This window comes from Hemitrygon akajei, chromosome 7 (genome assembly GCF_048418815.1).
Source record: "Hemitrygon akajei chromosome 7, sHemAka1.3, whole genome shotgun sequence".
NCBI classification, from domain to species: Eukaryota; Metazoa; Chordata; class Chondrichthyes; order Myliobatiformes; family Dasyatidae; genus Hemitrygon; species Hemitrygon akajei.
Genome location: NC_133130.1, coordinates 31,213,147 through 31,238,712, shown reverse-complemented (window position 1 = coordinate 31,238,712; position 25,566 = coordinate 31,213,147). Strand labels below are relative to the sequence as shown.

At 41.1% G+C, this 25,566-nt stretch overlaps 1 protein-coding gene across 2 annotated transcripts in view; it reads right to left on the bottom strand.

Annotated features, from left to right (window-relative positions):
- The window catches only part of fmn2b (formin 2b), a 464,635-nt gene that overhangs the window by 186,586 nt on the left and 252,483 nt on the right, over positions 1–25,566 (bottom strand). For both annotated transcript variants that reach the window (XM_073050587.1, XM_073050588.1), the window contains exons 9-11: positions 8,442–8,536; positions 7,927–8,056; positions 5,094–5,240 (exon numbers count right to left, since the gene is read on the bottom strand). In XM_073050587.1, the coding sequence (XP_072906688.1) occupies positions 5,094–5,240; positions 7,927–8,056; positions 8,442–8,536 (372 nt within the window). The remainder of the gene's footprint in view (positions 1–5,093; positions 5,241–7,926; positions 8,057–8,441; positions 8,537–25,566) is intronic.

Here is a 25,566-nt window from a genome sequence, read left to right as displayed (position 1 = left end):
CCCCGAACTCCCTACACAGGACCCCCTCACTCATCCTACCCACGTAATTGGTCCCTACATGGACCACAACATCTGGATTCTTGCCCTCCCTCTCGAGAATAACCTGCACCCGATCTGAGATGTCTCGGACCCTGGCACCATGGAAGCAACATACCATCCGAGACTCCCGATCTTCCCCACAAAATCTCCTATCCACCCCCCTGACTATAGAATCCCCTATCAATACCGCTCTCTTCTCTTCCCTCCTCCCCTTCCTAGTCGAGGGTCGAAAGACATTTGAAAGAAACTAAAAGGTAAAGAGTGGGTACAAAATATCACTGCAGACAAGATTAAAGGAATTACTAGAACAATTTATGTCAGATATGTCAGAGTAAGAAAATAATCCGAGCACAATAGGGTTCGTCAATGATTTAAAAAACGTGGCCATGTGTGGTGTGGAGCAGAAGTGGATGAATAGAAGGTTTTCAATGAACATTTCTCTTCTGAATATTCATCAAATCAGAATTTGAGAATTCAGTCACAGAGATGAAGTTTCAGAAATCGTTTCAACATTAGTGGTATTAATAGGCTTTAACCATAAGACACAGGAGCAGAATTAGGCCACTTGGCTCTTCGAGTCTGCTCCATCATTTCATCATGGCTGATTCTATTCCCCCAACCCCTTTCTACTCCATTCCCTGGCCTTCCCGCTGTAATCTTTGGAGCTGTGGCCAGTCAAGAACCTAACAAGCTCTACTTCAAATACACACAATGACCTGGCCTCCATAACTGCCTGTGGTAACAATTTCCACAAATTCACCACCCTCTCTCTAAAATAATTTCTCTACGTCTGTTTTAAATGGACACCCCTCTATCCTGAGGCTGTGCCTTCTTGTCCTAGACTCTCCCATAATGGGAAAACATCCTTTACACATCTACTGACTAGGCCTTTCAACATTCGAGGTGTTACAATGAGATTCCCGCTCATCCTCCTAAATCCCACAAGTACAGACCTAAAACTATTAAACATTCTTCGCATGATAACCCATACATTCCCGGAATCATCCTTGTGGAACTCCTCTGAACCCTCTCCAATCTCAGCACATCTTTTCTTATGAGCCCAAAACTGTTCACAATACTCAAGACGAGGCCTCACCAGTGCCTTATAAAGCCTTAGCCTCATATCCCTACTCTTGTATTTTAGACCTCTTGAAACAAATTCTAACATGGCATTTGCCTTCCTGACACCCTGCAAGTTGACTCCCAAGTCCCTTTGCATCTCAGATTTTTGGATTTTCGAAAATAGTCTGCACATTTATTTCTACTACCAAAGTGCATGACCATGCATTTTCCAAGTGTGCATAAATCACCAAGATCTGATGAGAACTTTCCCAGGATGCTATAGGAAGCAAATGTGAGATCGCAAAGACGCTGTCAGACATATTTAATTCTTCAATAGACACAGGTGAAGTGCCAGATCACTGGAGGGCAGGAAATATGGTACCCTTATTCAAGCAGGGTAGGAAAAAAAATATATGTCTCAGAAAATTTAGCCAGATCATTACAGGCCCATGAGTCCAATGAAAGTGTTAGGAAAGTTAGTGTGTTAGTTTTTTTTTGGGGGGGGGGGGGGGGAGGGAGGTGCCACAGGAAAACCTGAGAGGCAGGATTAAATTAACACGGTGAAAAACAGGGATGACTCAAAGATAGTAAGCATGGCTTTGTTAGGGAGAGATGACTGAAAAAAATTGATTCCATTTCTCAAAGACTTAGCAGTATGTACCAGTTTAGTTTTGTTTTATATATTCTTGTATACGGATAAGGTCCCTCAGAAACGGAAGGCTAATCCAGATTGTTAGAATACTTGGGATTGAAGCTAAAATGACAAATTGGATCTGAAATTATCTATCACTGAGATCACCTTTCTTCCCCATTCTGATGTCTGATCTGAGCAACAGCCTAATTTCTTGACCATGCTTGCATGCATTGAAATGCTGCTCTCCTGTTAATGAAAACATGCCCTCCTCATCCACTCTGTCCATTATAAGTTCTGGCAATTGAGCATGGCCTGCAGGTACAGTAAGAGTCAGTTCAAATGTCATCATGGTATTGTGTTTCATTTCTGTACATCATTCCAAGTTTAGAATTCTTTGAAAATGAATTTAAGGGAAATACCGATCAGAAGTTGAGACTAAAAATGATCAAGACCTCATTCACTGGTAATGACTCAATCTGCTTTTGCACACATGGCCAACTTTTTGAGTAGTGATTCAGCTCATTTTAAATATAACTTTTAATCTAGCCAGAAGATTCAGTAACTGGAAATAAACTGAGGCTGTTCTGTGCTACTAAAGGAAATGAACTCATGTTAATCGTTTTAATAAGCTATTTTTGACCTATGTGCTTATATCCGTCACAGTCAGGAGCTACGATTTCTCAGTCCCACATCCCAACCATGTCAAGCTTAACTGATGCAATAAAAATATTCTACTAAACCCACACTTCACCAGTGACAGTTTACTGTTTCTGAAGACATTCCAATTGCCCAAGCCTCCTCATTAAACTGAACTGTCCACTTTAAATCATCTGAGTGATGTGAAATGATGTGAGTGTTGATCGTGTTCAACATGTCTACGCACTCACAACTGCAGAGCTTGCACGATGAAAATGAATTATATTTTTAGTTTAACATTCAAAGGCCCTACATTTTCCCTAGAAATATTTCTAGCCTTGCCTAAATCAATTGGGATTAAATCCAAATTATGCAAGTAGGTTTTCATCTGGAAGCACATGCAGAACAGGTCAAATTAGAAGAATTTAGCATATAAATCCATCTTATCACCAGCTGAATCACATTTTACCAGATACTGCCTGATGCGAGTTTCATCAAGAGGATTGTCCTGACATTCCCTGAGGCCAATAACGAGATCCTTACATTAATCATAATTTCACCATGACTATAAATATCTAATGAGTAGAGTTGTACTTCTATGTGAGGCCCTCAATCTTGTGTGGTTTGGAGGTTTGTATACCTATACGACTCAGAGCTATGCTGGCTGGAGTCAAGGCTATGCTTTGGCCCTTGGTCGGGTCACCCATGACAAAAAGGTTAAAGGGTAGAGGCCAGAGCAAGAGTGGTCTACTGGTCCTCCAAGTTTGGGGGATCAGCTCAGGGCAAGCAACCCTGACCGGTCCAAAAAAAATGTTAGGGAAACAGCAATGAAACATCCTTCTACATCACAGTAGCTCAGAACAGACAGATATATAGGACCTTCATTGCTGCCCTAAACGCTAGCAGGCATAACGGGCAGTAAGAGTTGTACTGCTAGAAACGGACCCTTCACCGAACCCCATCAATGCTAACCTTATTCCCCATCTATATTAATCCCATTAGGTTGACGTTCTTCTATGACTTACTTAAATGATGGCCTGTCAAAGCATCTCAAACAGTGCAAAGAGGAAGTCTACAGATGCTGGAAATCCAAGCAACATACACAAAATACTGGAGGAATTCAGCAAGCCAGGCAGCATCTATAGAAAAGTCGATATCCTGGCCTGAAACATCAACTGTACTCTTTTCTTAAACTAAGTGATTGCATCTGATTCCACCACCCATGTTTCAGTGATCCAGATATCAACCACCATATAAAATGCCTTAACTTCCTGCATAAGCCTACCATGTGGAAACTTAATCAAATACCTTACTGAAGTCCATATAGACAATGCTGACTACCCTGCCTTGATCAATTGTTTTAATTATCTTCTCTGAAAATTCAATCAAATGAGAGTGGCAAGACCTGCACCACACTATGCTGACTATCCCTCATCGGCATGTCGTTCCAAAGAGACAAAATTGACTCCAACAGGATTCCCTCCAGTAGTTCTAGCACTAACCAAGTCTCACCAACCCATGGCTACCTTGTTTATACTTGCAACAAGTGCAGAGTTTAAATAAATGAGCAGTATTCCTTCCAGTCTTCAGGCACTTCACTTCTGACTAACAAAGACATAAAACGCTGTCAGGGTGCCAGCTACCTCCCCATTTGCACTGTGGATTTAACAACCCTTGTGCATTCATGACATCTCTTTCTCTTCAAAACTGATCTGATCCATATTATCCGTCTCTGAATTCATTTCCCACATCCTTCTTGGGGAATACAGATGGGCAGTATTCACTTTGGATCTCAAGCTCGTCAAGCAGCTCTGCACACAGATCACTCCTTTGATACCCACATTCTTTGATATCCTCCTGGAATCATAGCGAAATGCACAGATCAAAACCACCCATTTGCAGTACATACTTACCATGTCAATCCACACTTCCAGCTGCAGGTGGCAACTACATTAGCCAGCACCTCTTGCTATAATTTTAATACCCTGCCTACAGCAGACAGATAGCATCTGAACCTCGGTAGAAATAGCAGAGATGCCTTGCTGTTTACGTTACTGCATTTCAATCTTTACTCAGCATCTGCCTGGATACCAGCGAACTGAAGAAACTCCTTGGAGCAGTGTGGCTAAGAGGAGATTTGAAAGCAGTGTGCACATTCTTGGCTGGTTTCGACAGGTAAAATAGAGGGAAGCTGTTTTTATTAATGCAAGTCAAAACACCAAAGGGGTTTAGATTTCAAGAGATTGATGGAAGATCCATGAACAAGTGAATAAAACTTAGTTTATTATCTGGAATGCATTGTTAAAAAGTGAGGTGAACATAGACTGTCGAAAGGGAAGTTTATAAATGATTGAATATCATATGCAGGACCACGGTTAAAAAAAATGGAACATGAAATGGATGTTAGACTATTGAGTCAACAGTCTAAATGGCTTCCTTCTGCACTGTAGTAACTCGAGCTGGATTAGCATTACTACAAATAAATTTATTCTGTACAATGCTACTGTGCTACAGTCTGTGCACTTTTTTTTATGTTTTGCTCCAGCATGGAAAACATTCCTATTCATCTACCTGCTGTTATCCTGCTCATGTTTTTCTCCACCTCAAGGCAATGCTCAAACTGTGCACCAGAAATAAATTACACTATTTAACTCTTCGGGCAACTCTTGTACATCTAGATGGAGTCAAGCCGTCACAATCAGTCCAGCTATTAAACACTTACACTGCTCTTCACATCTCGAAGTTTAGGAAGAATCTCCAAACCAAAGCCATCTGCTTGGCCTCGACTTCTGTTCCCACCATTCATGTAGTTTCCAAAAGCAAGAATCAAACTCAGTACCTGCTTTACACCAGTACTTGTTTGCAGCGTCTGATGGGAGAAGAAAAAATAAACCATTTAAATGAACTTGGAATGTTATTACTTAATCATTATCCCAAAAACCAGTGTGCTAGTTTAAGTGAACATCTAAAAATTTATAATTTTCCCCAATTATTAAATTGTTTTGTTCCTCACACGAATGATTCTCATAAGATGTCAAAATGCAAAGTGAGTACAATACGCTGTGTATGACAAGCTTTAGGCACTGATCTTTTCGGTGATTGCTCATTGTACCGCATGTATTGGGCATCTGAAACCCGGTGGAGCCCATCCCCCTCCAGGTATTTTTTTTTTTAAACAAGATCGAGTTGCTAGCTCGACCCTCAACCTAGGCACGGATGGAGAGCATGCAAGGGAGCCGGCCAGATTTGAACTCGGGACCTCTCGCCCCGAAGTCCAACGTTGATGCCACCATGCCAGATAATGTGAGCTTTTAAACCAATGGGGTATTTATTTCCGGGCAATGTGTTTCTGAAAAGATGTACTAATTGCCTCTTTGATAGAATTGGCAGTTAAACACCATCCAGTCTTACTTTAAAACAATTTCTCACTTACAATGAATAAACTTTGAAGACGATTACATGGACCAGTTTTAACTGAACTTGGCTTAACTGAACGCTCCCTTCATGAAAACATCTTTGTGTTTATTTGACACAACAAACCCATCTGTAGCACTGCTAGTGCAGCGTGCCCTTACGCATTGAGTGAAACCTTCCAATAATCCTCCAGATCTTTTCCCAATGCTACTCTTGAACTTTTTCCTGAAAGCTGGAAGGCTACATGCCAAGTTAGACTGGGGAGATTTCCAAATTTGAGATTAAAGTGGTAACCCCAAGGGTGATGTGGAGAATATGTCCCAAATAAATCATACTGAGCCATCCCCACCCTACCCAATTTTTTTTCTTGTATTTTGTGTAATCTATCTGGCATTAATTGAGACATTTACATCACTGATTGCCCAGAACAGCAAATAAGCTTAATGGAACCAATCTGGAAATTAAATAAAATAATGAACACATCAGGTTCAAGTTTAATTGACATTCAACCATATGTGAATACCTATAAATACAGCCAAATGAAACAGCTTCCTCCGGGAGCAAGGTACAAATCACAGTACCAACAGTCACACACAACAGTACAACAGTCACAGGGTACATACAGCACATAGAATTATGGTAAGTAGTAAACACACCATCACAAAGAGTAATAATATAACCCATGTCCTGTAGACTGACGGTGCATGGATGTGTCCTGAAGCCATGGTTCTCCAAGAACAAGCAGACACCAGTCTGATCATCACGTGCCGGTACAGCCACAGTCGAACGCAGTCCAGTTTGTCCTCCACCAGCAGAATACTGGAGAGCCGCAGTGATGGGAGGGATCAGCCCCAACCCAACACGGGGGTTCACTGTGTCACACCGCCTCCAACATTTCCTTCCCCGAGGCAGCTGCAACAGGAGACCCTGCAGGACGAGTACCTGCTCCACGCAATATCCGAGGCCGCAGAGCTCTCCTGCTAGTTTCACTAATGAACCTGACTTGCAGCATTCGACATTACCAATGTTCAGCAGAGTCTTGCCATCACAAGTGTCCAAGACGATGATTTACATTGTTTGTTGGACCGCGCACCATCTCCGATGCCTTCCTGTAGCAGGTCGAAAAATGGTCCTCAACAAGTCCAGTTCCACTGCCATCGAGTGACTCGCTAGAGGGGTAGACCTACAGTACTTGATGTTCTTAATATCCACCAGTGTCTTGTGATTGTATAAAAGATGTGATGCAGAGATCCCAGTACATCACCCATAATCTTCACAAAATTCTCATTCAGTTTCAAGAAAATAACCTGCATGATAGGTACTGGCATTAATACTGTTTCCATACATTAAAGACCAAAATTGGATATGCCATGATTTCAATAACGCCAGAGTAGGCTTGGTGCCGATTGGCTGCCTTTTCTTACATAAAACCAAAAACCCTTGGGCTGAAATAACTGACCAAATACACAGCTCTACAAAGGAAACTGCAGGGTTTTTTTTAAAAAAAAAGAACGGCATATTTTAGTTACGAAAGAACCACTGCACCTAGGTTTTGGACAGCTCCCCAGCGTAACGGTCCATTTATATCTCACCCTCAAGATATAGGTGTTTGAATTCAAGGTCCACTATTTACATTGAGGTATGTTAAGATCTACTCAGTAGTAGTACAAAACTATAAAAATACATCTTGTTTCTACATTACTTTTTTGCTCATTCATTCAATGTTTTAATCCTTTTCTCTGTTATATAGTTCATTCTTTATCCATTAAGGTTGCAACAGTTTTGGCCACACCATTTCAACCATTTTTGAGATCTTGAAGATGCAAAAATGCAAAGACTATTTTTTTGTGTGACTGTACTTCAATATCTTAAGTGCTTGCTACCTTATTTGTGTGCTATATGTACTTTGTGCTGTGTGTGGCTGTTGGCACCGTGTTGCTCCTTGGCTCCAGAGCAACACTGTTTTGTCTGGCTGTATTCATGTACGGTTGAATGACAATTAAGCTTGAACTATGATTTTATAGTTTTCTCACAATCCCTAAAAGGTACCATTAAACAAGGCATCAGTGAAGAGCTTTGTGCTTTTCGATTACAATTAGATTAGTTACATATTCCCCCCCCCCCCCCATGAGAAGACGTACCTTACATAACTTGTCCATTAATTCAAGCTTACGGTTGATGGCGGCAATATTTTCTAAGAAAGTAGATTGGAAAAGGATGCAAAACACACGTTCGGAGAAGTTGACGATTTGAGATAGTTCATAGAGAAACCTGAATGGAAATAATCACTAGTCACAGTGCAAATCCACAGTATGTGAACTTTAGTCTAACACCACCTCCCTCAACAATTCAGAAGTAACTTCTTCCCTTCTGCTATCATATTTGTGAATGGACATTGAACCCATAAACACTATCACGCTACATTTTTTCCCTATTTCTGCACTATTTAACTTTTTAAATATATACCTACTGTAATTTACAGCTTATGTATGGCAATGTACTGCTGCTGCATAACAAATTTTCTGACATATGCTGGTAATATTAAATCTGATTCTCCCACATCAATATCAACCATTAATGGAATACCAGAACCAAGAAAATGTTTACAGTTGAAAAGCAATTAGCTAAAGTGAATACTAAGTAGTGAAAAACTTACTGTTCTGGTTTATCCAAAGGCTTGGCATTATCTTTATCTTTAGAGGATTTATGGATCTGCTTTTCAATTTTCTCCAACTCTTCATGTTGTGCTCTCTGTATACAAAAAATGTTTATGTATGAGAATGCTGTAGAAAGCACTAGGTAGGAAAGCTTGAACCACAACCATGCCCTGTATTTTTGTAGCACACTTCCTCTCTTTTACTACCTCAATTGTCAGATTTCTAGTGATATCGAGAAAGATTTCATCCTCATTTCAATGATCTTGTGTGCGCAGGTGATTTAATAAAAGTGTTCATGCTAGAGTTTTCACAGCTGGTTTATGGACTCGTCAATGTGGTAGTTACTGAATGATGGGCACTGGCACGTTGCGTAATTATGGTTAAAGTACACTGTATTTTAGCAAAGATCAAACTAGTCAAACACCACAGGGTGGAAGTGATGACCGAGGCCACCCCCCCTTTGCTAAATTTAAAGATCAGCACCTGACAAGCACCAAACAAAGTTTCTAGCTCAGTCTGCAAACATCCTCAGACAGTGTGGAAAAATAATCAAGATCTTCCCTATGCGCAATCACTTAGAATATAAGGCTGTCCAGCCTCTGAAATTCTGTTTACAGACCATAATAAAACAAAGTAATTTGGATCAATGTTAACCATTTGGTAGACTAACTTGGTTTGCATTTGGCTGACATGAACGCATGCTCACTTGCAATTCTCTTCACCTAAACAAACTGGCAGAAAGAAGCTGAAGGATCAGTATTTTATGCTACATGTAAATTTAACATTGAGAATGGTCAGACCAACAAAGCAGGCAGCCAATCTGATCGGTCAGACCTTGTGGATGAAATGAATTAAAATAACTCAGTTTGCACATTTACATTGCTGGATACAAGACTTTAAGATATAGCAGCAGAATTAGGCCATTTGCAACGTCAATATTCCTCTCAGCCCCAATCTCATTTTCCTCCTGTATCCCTTCATGCCTTAACCAATTATGAATCTATCAATCTCTTCCTTAAATATACATGGCCTCTGCAGCTGCTTGTGGCAAAGAATTCCACAGATTCACCACTCTCTGGATAAAGAAATTCCTCATCTCCATTCTAAAAGGACGCCCTTCTACTCTGAGACTGTATCCTCTTGTCTTAGATTCTCCCACTACAGGAAACATCCTCTCCACATTCACTTTATCAAGGCCTTCCACCATTTGATATGTTTTAGAACACTAGAACACTACAGCACAGTACAGGCCCTTCAGCTCTCGATGTTGTGCCGACCCATATATTCCTTTAAAAAAGTACTAAACCCACACTACCCCATAACCCTCCATTTTTCTTTCATCCATGTGCCTGTCCAAGAGGCTCTTAAATACCCCTAATGTTTTACCCTCCACCACCATCCCTGGCAAGTCATTCCAGGTACCCATAACCCTCTGTGTAAAAAACTTACCCCTGATGTCTCCCCTAAACTTCCCTCCCTTAACTGTGTACATATGCCCTCTGGTGTTTGCTATTTGTGCCCTGGGAAACAGATACTGGCTATCCACCCTATCTATGCCTCTATCAAGTCCCCATTCATTCTTCTACGCTCCAAAGAGAAGTCCCAGCTCTACTAACCTTGCTTCATATGACTTGTTCTCCAAACCAGGCAACATCCTGGTAAATCTCCTCTGCACCCTCTCCATACCTTCCACATCCTTCCTATAATGAGGTGACCAGAACTGAACACATACTCTAAGTGTAGTCTCACCAGAGATGTGTAGAGTTGCAACATGACCTCTTTACTCTTGAACTCAATCCCCCTATTAATAAAGCCTAGCATCCCATAGGCCTTCTTAACTATCCTATCAACCTGTGCAGCGACCTTGAGGGATGTATGGATTTGAACCTCAAGGTCCCTCTGTTCATCCACACTCTTAAGTAACTGACCATTAACCCTGTAATCAGCCTTTTGGTTTGTCCTTCCAAAATGCATCACCTCACATTTATCCAGATTGAACTCCATCTGCCACTTTTCTGCCCAAATCTGCATCCTGTCTATATCCTCTTGTAAACTTCGACAACCTACAGCTCCATCCACAACTCCAATCTTCGTGTCATCTGCAAACTTACTCACCCATCCTTCCGCCTCTACATCCAGGTGATTTATAAAAATCACAAAGAGCAGGGAACCCAGGACAGATCCTTGCGGCACTCCACTAGTCACCGACCTCCAGGCAGAATACTTTCCTTCCACAACTACCCTCTGCTTTCTTCCTTTAAGCCATTTTTTTTTTATCCAAACAGCCAAGGTTCCACTGATCCCATTCCTCATGACTTTCTGGATGAGTCTCTCATGGGGGATCTTGTCAAATGCCTTGCCATGTAGACCACATCTACCACCCTACCCTCATCAATTGCTTTTATTACCTCTTCAAAAAACTCAATTAGGCTCATGAGGCATGACCTTCCCTTCACAAAGCCATGTTGACTATCCATGAGTAGACTGTACTTCTCCAAATGCTTGCAGATCCTATCCTTAAGAATCCTTTCCAATAGTTTGCACACCACCGACACAAGACTCACCTGTCTATAGTTCCCAGAATTCTCCCTATTACCTTTTCTTTTAAAGCAAGGGAACTATATTTGCCATTCTCCAATCCTCCAGCACCTCCCCTGGAGTCAAAGAGGATTCAAAGATCACAGCTACTGCTCCAGCGATCTCTTCTCCCACTTCCCACAGCAACCTGGGGTATATCATGTCCGGCCATAGGGACTTATCAATCTTGATGTTTTTAAGATGATCCAGCACTTCTTCCTTAATCTCAACACTGTGCAGCACACAGGCCTGTTCTATTTTGACCTCTACCCTGATCAAGGTCCTTTTCACTTGTGAATACTGAAGCAAAGTATTCATTTAGGACCTCCCCAACCTCCTCCGCCTCCAGGCACATGTTGCCTTATTTATCCTTTAGCGACCTCACCTTCATTCTTGTCATCATTCTGTTCTTCACATACGCATAGAACACCTTGGGGTTCTCCTTAATCCTAAATGCCAAGGCCTTCTCATGCCCCCTTCAAGCTCTCCTAAGTCCTTTCTTAAGCCTCTTCCTGGCTACCCTATATTTTTCATGAGACCCCTGCTTCCTGCTTCTTATATCTAACATATGCTTCCTACTTCTTGACGTGTTGCCTCACATGTTTCGTCAGCCACAGTTCCCTTTTCCTACCATTTTTTCCTTGTCTCAGTGGGGCAAACCTATCCTGAACCCAGCACAAGTGGTCCCTGAACTTCCTCCACATTACTTCTGTGCTTTCACACTTGAACATCTGTTTCCAATTTACTCTCGCTAGTTCCTGCCTCATCCCTTCAGTTATCCCTTCCCTAGTTAAGCACTTCCCCATTTTGTCTGTTTTTATCCTTTTCCATAGCTATGCTGAAGCTGAAGGAGTTGTGGTCACTCTCACCCATCAAGAGGTCTGCCACCTGACCAGGTTCATTACCCAGAACTAGATCCAGTATGGCCTCTCCTCTCGTCAGCTGGTCCATATACTAGGTCAGAAATCCTTTTTGAACACACCTGACAAATTCAGCCCCATCTATCCTACTTGCAGTCAGGAGATGCCAGTCAATACAAAGGAAGTTGAAATCACCCGTAACTACTACCCTGCATTTCCCACACCATTCTAAAATCTGCCTGCCTATCTGCTCCTTGGGTGTCCCAAGGGCTATTTGGGGGCCTATAGACTACTCCCAGCACATACAAGAAGGCCCCACTTCATTTTTCTGAATTCTAGGAATACAGACCGAGTTATCAAACACTCTTCATGTGACAAGCCATTCAATCCTGCAATCATTTTTGTGAACCTCCTTTGAACCCTCTCCAGTTTTGTTAAGCTCAGTGATCTGTCCTTATGAACATTTGCAAATAAATACCTGTAACTGCATCTCTGAAGGAAGGTGCCTATGATAGTATCAAAAAGCCATAGTGAGATCAAACAAAAGTTTTGGTTGAATGGATGGGAACCATCAAGGTGATAAAACACAGATAATATTTGGGACAAAGAAATGAATTGATGCAAGAAAAAGCTAACTTGGATAATGGAGAGAAAACATAAGCAGTATGGAGTGAAAGTGTAGCCTTGGAAATGATGTTAGGTGTGAAGAAGAGGAGCAAAGACCATATTAGGTCAATGATCAGAGGAGCCTGGCATTTTGCCCTGCAAGATCATTTGGTCTCAAAGAGCGATGCAGCCGGATTGTGTGGAAGAGGAGACAATAACAAATCTGGAGAAAGGATTTAGTTGGTTTAGTTGACACACTGATCCAAATTAAGGAAATGGGAAGGAATGATGCTGGTCTCAAGGGAATGCACACTCAACAACCTGATATGAAGGACTATGTAATGGCTTGAAACCAGCCATGTGTATTGGAGAATTTATAATCCTGGAAAGAGGAACATAGAGCTTAGGAAAAAAATGATCCCTGGGGAATGGCATTCATTGGCAAATGGTGATCAAACTGATTGCAGAACAAAGGATTGTTGTGACTTGTTTACCAGAGATTATTTTTGAAATAAAATAACTTGGAATTAAAGAGTTTTTAATTAAAAACACTACTGCAGAAAGCAGTACATTCCAGAAAAAGCATGACACAGATATTGTTCATCAATACATTACGGGACAGACTGCAACACAGGAAGACAAAGATATAACTGGAACCTTTGATGACGATGTCAGGACAAAAGTCATACATTAAGACTGAAAGATTCCAAGACAGTTTTAGAAAGGTATATTATTCATAGGGATCAGAATTCACAATACATTGCATAAGCATGACTATAACCATTCAAGTTGATTATCTCTATATGACTATTAAATTATTTAACAGCTTCAATATGGGGGCCCTTCGTTCTGAAAAGCCAGTATGACATTGTAGCAGATAAATTGATTGAACAGACTTGGTAATCTCTAGCATCTTAACTGAGTATATTACAAATAGTCATTTCAAGCAGAGAGAAAATGGAGATGAGAACTGTAGAAACTTTCAAAGTTTTAGCTGACACTGCCAAGCCAAAACAAACATTTCTAATAATTAAAGGACCACATGTGCCACAAGTGAGGTAACACGAGTGTGCCTTGCTTTGCATTTGGTTTATTTCATTTGCACAGCACCAAAATAAGCAACCAAACCTTAAAGACCACTGTCTTGTGTGCTAATAAAACCAGCTTCCAGGATCAGAACTCGCCAAAAAAATTAATATTAACTACCACTTAAAATATCTATGTTTCCAGTTAAAATGATAGGTGGGCCTTTGATGATGAAAGTTACAAAATCTATTACAAGTACAGGCATACACAGGTGGAATGAAAATCCTACTTGCAAGAGCATCACAGTCATGTAGCGTCTTATAATCACAAAAGGAGGCCGTTCCTATAATTGTTTCAATCCACCTGTGGGAATGAGGACAAAGATCAGGTCTCTTTCTCCTAGTGTTCACTTGCTTCCATTTTTTTTTTCTTTTGTAGGTTTAGCCTATTTGCCTCATGTCATTGGACATGCGAAAGATACTACTGAAAAGAACTGCTGAAGAAACTCAACAGATCAGGAAGCATCTAACATTGTATTGTGACCTTTCATCTAAAACATATTCAGGCCAAAGTAAGGGCATCAAACCAGAATGACAACTCTTCATTTCCTTCCAGAAATGCTGCCTGACCTACTGAGTCCCTACAGCTTCTTTTGTCCAGAGTCCGGGATCTTCAGTCTCGTGTGCCTCCATTATTCATGATGAGGTTTTTTTTTTAAAAAAAAAAACACCTTTCGGATGATTAAGAGTGTTGTAAAACAATTGTTTTAATTGCTTTCAAAAATAAATATCCCTTAATTAGAATGCCTACTGTCAAGTACAACCAACAAAAACTCCGTTGATGCATTAAAAACCTGGAGTGAAAACTCCGGAATAACATCAGATAATGCCAGCATGAAGAAAACAAGGTATTTAATTCCAGACGTCTGCCAACGACGTGGATTTGGAGGAAAGAACTCCCTGTCTCTTGAAGAAATGCAGACTTCTTTTCACGCATTGAAAAAGTCAAGGGGAATGACCTGACGTGACCTAGACAAAGCTGCCTGATCCTCTCGCACTATGGGCCTTAGACATTCACTGGAAAAGAGAGAGACAGAGATTTAGGTTAATCTTCCACTAGTCCCTACATGACACTGGGATGCAAGCCCAAATTTTGCACTGAAAATCTACTCTGGGCTTTGGCTCAGCCTGCAGTCCAGATCTGTGACTGCTACCACTGAGCCAAAATGATACTCATGTGTAAAAAGAAAAAATCCATTATCACCATCTCAACTGCCATTTTTATGACAGTGCAATGCATGGAATGATAGGATCTTAAAAGTGGCTGGAAAAAATACATTTTTTTTAAAACATTGGGCTGTTTTCAGGAAAGGGAACCTACTTTATAATTATTGAATTTCTAACTTGACAAAACAAGTTTGTATTTCTTTTGGGAGAAATTCACAAAGCTGACCAGAAGCAACTGCCAGAGTCAGATTTCATTCCACTCCTTTCAAGTGGATTTGTGTTGCGATTGTGTTACTAGAAGAACCTAGAAGACGTGCCTGCCCTCGACCCCGAAGGGCGGGCAAGTTGCCCATGACCACTCCTCTGGGACAGGCAAACTGCTTGGGTCTGGAGAGGCTGAGCCATTTCAAGCAAGTCCAACCAACCTTACCCTGCATGATCCAAGTAGTTGACCCAGTTACAGCAGCAACATAAAAATTCCATACAATCAAGTCAAATAGCTTCATTGTTGCCTGCAGTCAACGGTTCCTCTGATTTCTTCTTTATACTATTTTTAAAAACAGCTGTGCGAATCAACCATTGCTCCGATCAGGAATTTTTCTTTATTTTTTACACAGGCTGAAAACTGAAGCACTTTAAATGGTTTTTTTTTGGAAATATGCATTCTATGATCATTTAGAATGATCACACTTTAGATGTTATTAATTGACAGGAAATAAATACAGATGAGAAAACCTTTCATGTTTCATAAACGTTTTCTCATCTGTATTTATTTCAGCTGCGTGGCAACAAAGGCTAGGTGCATGGGAGAATTTCAGTCACTGTGTGGCTGTGCACCCACTCAACTTAGAGGGAACACTGCCTGCAGTGCAAAAAGGAAAAAACCCTACGTATCAAAAACAACAGGGCTTCCGAAAATTTCAACGTTTGCATCAACATTGGTTCAAAATAATATTGTCCACCACACCTAATCTCTCTCTTTTCGAATAGTGATTTACTGTTGTTATAATGTGTGCCTCCTTTGGTTAAATACAAAGGCAGCTGGACAACAAGCATAGAATCTGGGACAAATACAGATAGGTCCCCTTAGGTTATCTAGTTGCAATTAGCTCTCAAACCCCACCTCAATCACTTTGCATCAAGCCTCCCACATTATCCAACCCAATCACAATCCAAATATCCATTACCATAAAACAACTGAAACCCAGATCAATCCTTCCCCCTTTCTTCTTAACATTGAATACGTGAATACCAGCATGACCCCCATTTCCTCAACTCCAATCACTCCCCAGCTGTAACAGTGATCTGTGTCCTCTGGTGAGAACTTCTCCACCTATCCAAGTACCTTCACTAGACTTGCACAGAAAAGACATCCAAGTGTATTTAGTTACGAGTGGTCTGTTCAACTGTTGACACTGCCTCGCCCACAAGGATATTCCACAGAACTTGGCCAGATTGTAGATTCTGGAATTTGGAGAAAAACAAAACAAATTGCGGGAGGAAATCAGTGGTTCAAGCAGCGTTTGTGGAGGCAGAGGAATGCTCGACATTTTCTAAGATATTTTGGGTCCTGACCCAGCACATCAACCATCCCTTTGCCTCGACCCACTATTGACATCCCCCAGCAATTCATTTGCCCGTGAAAATTTGTGCTGTGAAAAATGCCATGAATTGTAAACTGTTACATTCAAGATGATGTGTGTTCATCTGCTATTACCGTCTTACAACCTTGCCCTCAGCTCCTCTATGAGCATCTAAAGAACATGCAGGATATGGACCATAAATAAAGACATCTTAGATTTTAAACTGCAAGATTTGTGTCCCTTTGCATTTTACTCAGCCTTGGATTTTGTGTTCATTTTGAATTCATGAAAATACAGAAAATGGAATCTCAGAATCAGATGGTCCAAGTTAAATTTGTTAACCCACTTGAGGTAGCTATTGTGCTTCAATTTATAGACACTGCAGATTGATGTAGGCACAGCAAGGGTCAGAGGTCACTTAGAACCTTGTGTTCAGTCCTGTAAATCTCAATGAAAATTTAAAAACGATTAAGACTTAAGTGCAACAGAGACATTTCAAATAGTGATTTGAAGGTGAATTAAGTGCAGAAAGGGGGGAAACAAGTGAATTGAAGGATGTCTTGACTGGGAAAGGAAACAAATGTAAGAAGGGAAGTTTTGGGAAAAACATCTTGGAATATTCATCTGCAGGTTTGAAGCTTAAATTTAACTTGGACCATCTGATTCTGAGATTCCATTTTCTGTATTTTCATGAATTCAAAATGAACACAAAGCCAGAATCCCTGCAAACACAATGTTATTGTTCAAGTTTCTCCAAATTCAATCAAGAAAAGCTCACCAAGACTTAGTTACTATCGCTTCCAACCACAAATAGAAACTGGACAAAGTAAAACGTTGACATTTTCCTTTGAAAATGCTATATAGCTTCAAAATTCTCATACAAATGACTAAGTCAATCAACTTGTGGTTGTAGAACTAGCCAGATAGTGGATGGAGATAAAGATTGTAAGAACCAAAAGGTAATCATGGACTGAAAAGCAGTACCAAAAAACATTGTTTGCCGAGAGTACAAAAGAATTAAGGCAAAACTAGAACCGGCCTACAATTGTTTCTACCAGAGAAATTGATTTGCACTTCTTAGAAAATTAAGATACTTGTTCCTTGATTTTGTTTTCAATAAATGAAAACACCCACATTTAGCCAAAATTACAGAAAAACCTTTTCTTGATACATGTCAGAAATAGAATAATCAACCTCTAGGAAAATTGCATTTACAATTAGAAGCTAAGAGCAGCATCTCATGCCATAGATCATCTTGGTTGAGCCTGTGGTAGTCTACCACCTGGATTTACTTTATCTGGATGCAGTGAGCTAACCTAATTGAATTGCAGTAACTGAGAAGCCTCCCACAAGGTTTAGTGTTCTTCAATCAGCAAGCAGGCTTGGACATTGTATCCAAGGTCCTATCCCCTCGTGAATGACTTCTGAATTATTTTTCTAGATAAACATTTCCATCAGGGACATTAAGAACTGTCAATAGATTTTAATTTTTAAATTAAAAAAACCTATTTTTGCACAGCCCCCACAATTCCATAGGCTCAGAAGCTTCCAGAAGGGGCTGAGTCATCATAATTAACAACTTAAAATAGGAACCCATAATTAAAACAAGTTAGGCCTGTGAAGAGATTGAAGATCGTCTAAAGTCATTTCCAGTACACGAGTGTAAAGAATAACATAACTGTTACTCTGGATCCAATGCAACACTAAAGATAAAATAAAGCAATAATTTAAAAAATAAATATAAATATGTAAGATAGCATAGATTGACTGTATGCCCATAAAGTGGCACTAGGCACAGGAGTGTCTATGCACAAGGTGACTTACAGGAAATGATAAATTAGTGGTGGTTGGTGTGTGGGGGGGTGGTATGTTAGAGGGCGGAGGTGTTGATCAGACTGACTGCTTGGGGAAAGTAACTTTTTTGGGTCTGGTGGTTCTGGCGTGGATGCTACATAGCCTCCTCCCGGATGGTGTTACTGGGCCTTCTCCAGCACCTTTCTATATACATGTGCTTGGTGGTGGATAGGCTGGTTGCCACTGATGCATTCAGCAGTTTTGATTATTCTTGTCTGCCACCGTGCAGTTTCCATACCAGGCCGTGATGCAGCTTGTCGGGATGCTCCCTGCTGCGCTTCTGTAGAATCACGAGAAGAGATGTACATTGTCCAGCTCTTTTCAGTCTCCTCTAAAAGTAGTAGTATTGGTAAACTTCCCCGATTGTGCAGGGTGTTTTCTGACACCTCGTACAAAGTTTCATGATGTACACTCTCAGGAGTTTGAAACTGTTTGCAGGTTAAACTGTGCTGCTGGGGTGAGTTCTCTTGTAGTTCCTCCTTCGTCTTGTTGACACTGAGAAAAAGGTTATTCGCCTGGCACCAGGCCTCGAGCTCCTCCACCTCCTCTCTGTAGGCCATCTCATCATTGCTGATGACCTCCACCACTCATGTCATTGGCCAACTTGATAATGTGATTACTCAGGTGTTCATGCATGAGCAGAGCGTAGAGCAATGGGCTCAGCACACAGCCCTGGAGGGCACCACTGTTGAGGATGATGGGGAGGGAGGAACAGTTTTGCGACCTGAATATCTGAGATCAGTTGGTTAGGAAGTCCAACACCCAGTTGTACAGTGGTGCATTTATTATGAGGATAAAGAGTTCGTTCACCAAGATTTGCAGGACAACAGTATGAATGCTGAACTGAAATTCAGAAACAGCATTCTGACAAGTGTCCTTGTTTGAAATATTGCAGAATATTGGTAGCTAGGGTTGGCTATTTGGAAGTTCGGTTGATTGTCAAGCCATCAGTGTACATTTGAGGGTGCTGTCTCCTCAATGACTGCTTATACTGTGCACAAACTGGCATTCTGAGGAGACAATACCCTCAACTGCGCAGATTATAGTCTCTTTATTGGAGCCCAAAACATCTACAAACATTTTACCAAGTTCAGCAATCAACCAAATTCCCAAGTGTCCTTCTTTTCTAGGTGTGTCAGGGCCAGGTGCATGACAGATGCTGTGGCATCTGTCCTAGAGCTGTTCTGTCGGTAAGCATACAAGTGTCCAATGAGGCAGGAATGGAGCTTTTCACATGTCCAATTACCAGCCATTCAAAGCACTTCATGATGATTGGCGTTAGTAGTTTTCAGTTCTGACACCGTAGAGATCTTTAGTGGCTGATTTGAAGCATGTCTGGACAGCAGCCTGGATGACTGATGTGTTGAAGATGTCACTGAGTCAAGGCTGATTTATACGACGTAGATGCGACGCACAAGTATAAATCAGCCTTCAGTATATACACTCCAAGTACTTGGCCAAGCCAGGCCATTTTATGGGGTTTAAGTTGCTGCAGTCTTTCTCACATCTGCTGCTGTAAAAGGCAGTGGCTGCTCTTCTGGAAGAGGGAGTAGCTTTCATGGCTCGTTGTGTTGTATGCCTCGAAGTGTGCATAAAAGTTTATTAGAATGGCAGGGAGGAAGGTGTTACTGATACAGTTGATATTCTTCATTGTGTAATCAGTAATGTCCTTGATGGCCAGCCACATGCACCAGGGATCATTATCGAACAAGTGTCCCCGAGTTCTTTTTTGAGCATTGGCCATCTTAGTCTTCTTGATGCCCAAGATGAGGTTTCTACTGGCTGTGCTGAGAGCTGTTCTGTCACCAGACCAGAAGGTGGGGTTCCAGTCTTATAGCAGGAAGCTCACCTCAGCCTTTAGCCAGGGCTTTTGGTTGTGCTGTGAGACGACATTTTGGGTACCAATGTCATCTATACACTTTGATGTAGCCGGTGACAGATAAGGCACATTCCTCAAAATCTGTCTCTTCTTTGTCTGTGGCAGCCTCCTTCAACATCTGCCAGTTAGTCTGTTCAAAACCGTTTTGAAGCATAGAGATTAGGTCAAAGAGCATTGATCCTCCTGACTGCTTTCTCCATTTTCAGCCGTGGTCAGTGCACTGTGATTAACATTATGGAGATGTGGACAGAGGCCAACATGAGATTGTGGGGTGACTTTGTATGTAATAGATCTGTACACAATTGAGTCTGTTTATTCCCCTGGTGGCCATGGTGATGTGTTAGTAGAATTTGGGTAAAGTATCCTGTAGGGTATTGTAGCATTGAAGTCTCCTACAATTTTGGAAAAAAAAATAATTGTTTTCTGGAGAGCTGCTGATCATGTAAAGTTTGCCCAATGCATCCTTGGCATTCGTGCTCGGGGGGATGTTAACAGGAGTGCTGAACTCAACAGTAAACTTCCTGAGCAGGTAGAGTGGCTGGCCATTTAATTGTAAGGTGGTCAACTTCCCCTGAACGGTGACTGCTAACTACAGATGAGTCTGTGCACCAACCTTTGTTGATGTATGCACTTCCTTTCGATTTCCCAACAGGAAGTTACTGTCTCTACAGAACAGAGTCATCCCATCGAGTTGAAACACCGGGCCAGATATCTTGTTTAGCTATGTTTCAGGGAAAACCAGAATTCAGCAGACTCTCATCTCTTTGTGTTCACTGAGTCCATTTTATATTCTAGCAGGTAGACATTGGCCAGGAAAAGTGATGGCACCAGTTTGGTCGGATTAGCTTTCAGCTGAGCTAATGTCCCAGCTCTCTTACCAAGTTTCTGCTTCCTCTCACACTGCTGGTATCTGCTACTTCCTTGGCTGAGCCACCTAGGCCAGATCATTGTCAGTGTCTGGTGTCCAAAGAATCCCTGGACCATTAAGTACCAGTGTTAACCCTGTGGCTTAAAGGTCATTTGCCCAAGAGTTCAGCAGCATTGTATTCAGCAAAAGCTTTGATTGACTGAGATCTCTGACTAGAAACTTTGAAACGCTACTGAAGAATTTAAACCTTGCACCATTAGGAGCCAGGGAAGTCATTGTGCCCTTGTGCACCATTTCCTGTCAGTAAGCAGACTGGTCAGAGTCCACTGCGGCAGGTGGCAAGATTGGGATCCTTTCGAGTAATGGTGGAGAAGGAGGCAGTTTGCAATATAATCTGCACTTGTGGTCTCTACATTTCCCAGGTGATTCTGTCATTTCTTACATGAGGAAATAGTCACTTCCATTAGCTTTGCTTGGGGCATGCAAGTAGAACACTTTCTCCACTATTCAACTGCACCACACATTTGTTGAATTATAGACAGTCTGGTTTTACCCTGAATATTTGTGGCTTATCGTCCTGGATAAAATTACTCTGAATTCCAATGAGCAAGTTAACAGCACCCACTGTGAGAACACTAATACATCCAAATTATAACAGAGCAACTGACGATCAATAGTACAGAAAGCACGGCTGCCAATTCCAAACTCCAGTGATCTAGACTCAACCCTGACACTGGATGCTGCAATTTGTACATTCTCTGAGGTGGGTACTCCCCAAGTACTCTGATTTACTCCCACAACCCAAAGACCTGCAGGTTGAGCTTAACCTGCCACTAAAAACTGGCCCTTGTATGTAGGCGAGTGGTAGAATCCAGGGCGAGCTGATAATTGCTTGATGATTAGTGTGGACGTGACAGGCTAATTGGCCCACCTCTAAGCTGTACAAGACCATGACTGTTTCTTGAGCCAGCCCACAACTCCCATTCACCATCCCACAACATTCATAAACTATTCACAGTCACGCTGGTTTCAAAACCTTGTGACCTCCCCACTGAGGTCATCCTGCAGTGCAGAGCAGGCGAAGTGAACACCGACTGGCAATCAAAAGACATTTAATGAATTTGAAAAGTATTTTAAATCTATAGTAAGCAAAAACCTTGTAGTATACAGTAATAATAAATCTCATTTAAAACACATGTACTGAACTGAAAACATTTTAATTTTTATTTTCTTTAGAGATTCAGCACAGTAACAGACCATTATGGTCCAACAAGCCCAATCATAACCATGTGACCAATTAACCTACAAAGCAGCATGCCTTTGGAGTGTGGGAGGAAACTGGAGCATCTGGGGGAAACCACATGGTCACGGGGAGAACGTACAAACTCCTTACAGACAATAGTGGACAAACCACAGACCTTTCCCATCCAGGGTGTTGGCTTTATACAGGTGAACAGAGCAGTACTAGATAAGCCAACAATGACTAGCATAAAGCTAAGGGCCTAGAAGGTGTGTGTCCAGTCCCTGCCTCATCTGAAACAGCGCCATTATAGGAGTGCCAAGGCTTTGGCCCACAGCTTCTACACATCAGTCTGAAGCAGGCAGCAAGGGTTAACTTCAATTTACAATGATGTCACTTCATTTTACCAATACCAGTGTTTAGAAAAGCATGCACTTACTGGCAAGACATCCACCAACGACTTATTATTTACTCAAGTCTACAAAACCCTCCATATAAATGTGAGGAAATCTCAGGAGGAAAATTTTGCATGATCACAGAATACACTTATTATAAAAGAATGCATTACTTCATAATTATTTATGATTTATAGCCACTGTCTGAATATTTAGGAAGCATTTCATCTTCTGAATGATTTACCCTTTCCACTTTTATTATACCCATATGGTCCAAGGTTTCTCTGCAGACATGATACATCCTGGCGATCTATTTTTTACCACTTGCCAAAGACATGGTCATCTGGTTTAGTTTCACTGCAAAAGTAAACAAGCCAATGCCATCTTAGACTGGGAGTAACATTTCCTCAGCTTGTCTTCGATAGCTTGAAACCTTATGTGCAAGACCAAAGTTCACAGTTTTCAAAGCACTATCAAGTAGCAACCATGTTTGTCTTTATTAAAATACTCACTGGGATGAAAACATTCAATTTCTCCCAGTGAGAAATTGTTTGGTAGAGTTTGGAAAGAAATGTGTTATATTTTTCTTTTAAATAGTAGAAATAACATTAAAAATTCTTACTACTTAACTACTTTTGCTAAACAAACTGATTTTGAAAAGAAATTCAGCTATTTCATACCCTAAATCATCTCAACAGTTCATCATTGGGTAAGAATGTGCAAAGTTCCACTCATCTCCAATTTATTTCTGCCACCACAAAACAAACCATTTCTTCAACTCTGAATGGTAAGCAGGATTCCATCACCTCTCAAGCTAATGAATGATCAGATAAAAATTTGCCTCTTCACATTCTCACCACATAACAATCCCATTTCCTAACAGAATTTAAATCCCAGTATTAGTTTTCCTTCTTTCTCTTGATATCTTACCTTTCACCTTGGCTACTAAAAGCGTGTCTGGTGGAGTTTGCAAAGATTCTTTCCAAATCCATCCCCAACATTTGTGACAGCTGCTTGATATTGACTTACTATTGTCACGTGTTCCAAGATAACATGAAAAGCTTGCATACTGTCAAAGCATTGAGCCAGAATCACAAACAAATCTTGGGAATTCTTCTCCTTTCCTCTCTCCAATTAACTTTGCAGTGTCGGAGGTACTGCATCTCAAAAGATGTTAGATCAAGTCTCTCCCCTCAGATGGGTGGAAAAGAACCTATTGCCACTATCCAAAGATTTTTCTGCTCTCTTGGCCAGTATTGAAACCCCTCAACTAATAACCACAGTGGAGGCTATTGATTTCCCTACCTAGACAAATTACAAACTGTCTGTACCTAATCACAATAAGCACTTGAACTCCAAAATCACTTGAACTGACTGCAAAACTATTCAGAGTTGTGCAAAATAACACTAATCCAAAGGCTTTCTGCAAGATTGTCAACAACGGCAATTCCAGAAACATAGCAGCATGGAGAATCTTACATTGTCATTGCTTTGTCTAATCATCACAGATGCTTTGAAAGCACTGCGAGCTATTCCAACCTCATCATATTCTGCTTCATTCACTCTTCCCCATTAATGTTTAAACTCTTTCCCAAAGGCATTTCCTACTGGGCTAAGATGCAGACAGCTATTTGGTATCTGAACCAAGTCTAAATTTCAGTCTAGACACATTGCATGACCAGGTCGAGCAAACACAGCCCCTGTTATTCCCAATTCCTCACTTACATTCTTTCTAGCAGGATTCATTCACCAAAGGCCTGATTTTACCCATTCCTGATTTCAGGGCACCAAGGCTAACTGTACCTTTTCAGCAACAGATCATGCAATATAAACCAGGAATCCAACCCAAATCCTTTTTGTCCAAAAGAAAGAAAAGCAAGATTTTTAAAAAAAAATTTAAATTCAGAGATACAGCCATTGTACCCATGTGACCAATCAACTTACTAACCCAGATGTATGTGGAACATGAGAGGAAGCCCATGCAGTCACAGGGGGAACACACAATCTCCTTACAGACAGCAGGAACAGCAACTTGGAAGAACCACTGTATTTGATCCAAAAACCATCAACATCTAAAGAATCAGGGTGCAAACTGGAGCTTCCATCAAACCAGAAACTTTATATAGAGTTCTTGGGCAAGTAGACAATTAAATTATTCTACATGCCTGTGATTCCACCGTACTTGTCGACTCAATTTGACAAAACAAATGCTAACTTAAATTTCTTTCAATTTATGAAAACATTCAGACTTACAATAACCCACAAGAGCTCTCAGAACAGAAAGGACAATTCCGTCACCTCCGGGTCGACAGATACAAGAACAGCTACTGCCCAGTTTCTACTGACAGACGTTGCACTCTTAAGGGAGCTGTCAAATCACTTGGGAAAGATTAAGCACATAGAAAACTGATAAAGTAAGACAACTGTAAGTTTGCAGCCAGTTCAGGAAAGATGATAATTTGCAATACTAATTATGCTAAAAATCACAAAAATGGATGACAGTCTGCTTAGGAATGTTATGTGCACCATGCACCGGGTGCACACTGTAATTAAGACCATAAGAGGGGAGCAGAATTAGGTCATTCGGCCCATCAAGTCTTCTCCACCATTCCATCAAGGCCAATTTATTATCCCTCTCATTCCCATTTTCCTGTCTTCTCGCTGTAACTTTTGACATCCTGATTAACCGAGAACCTCTGCACCACTGTCATAATATACCCAATGATTTAGCCTGCACAGCCGTTTGTGGCAATAAATTCCACAGATTCACCAACCTCTGATTAAAGAAATTTTTCCTTGTCTCTGTTCTAAATGGATGCTCCACATTTCAATGATTGTGCCCTCTGGTCTAAAACTCACCCACTATAGGAAAAATCCTCTCCACATAAACTGTCTGGGCCTTTCAATATTCAATAGGTTTCAAAGAGATTCTTTCCAACCCCGCCCCTCCCCCCCCCCCACCCACAATTCTTCTATATTCCAGTGAGTACATTCCCACAGTCATCAAATG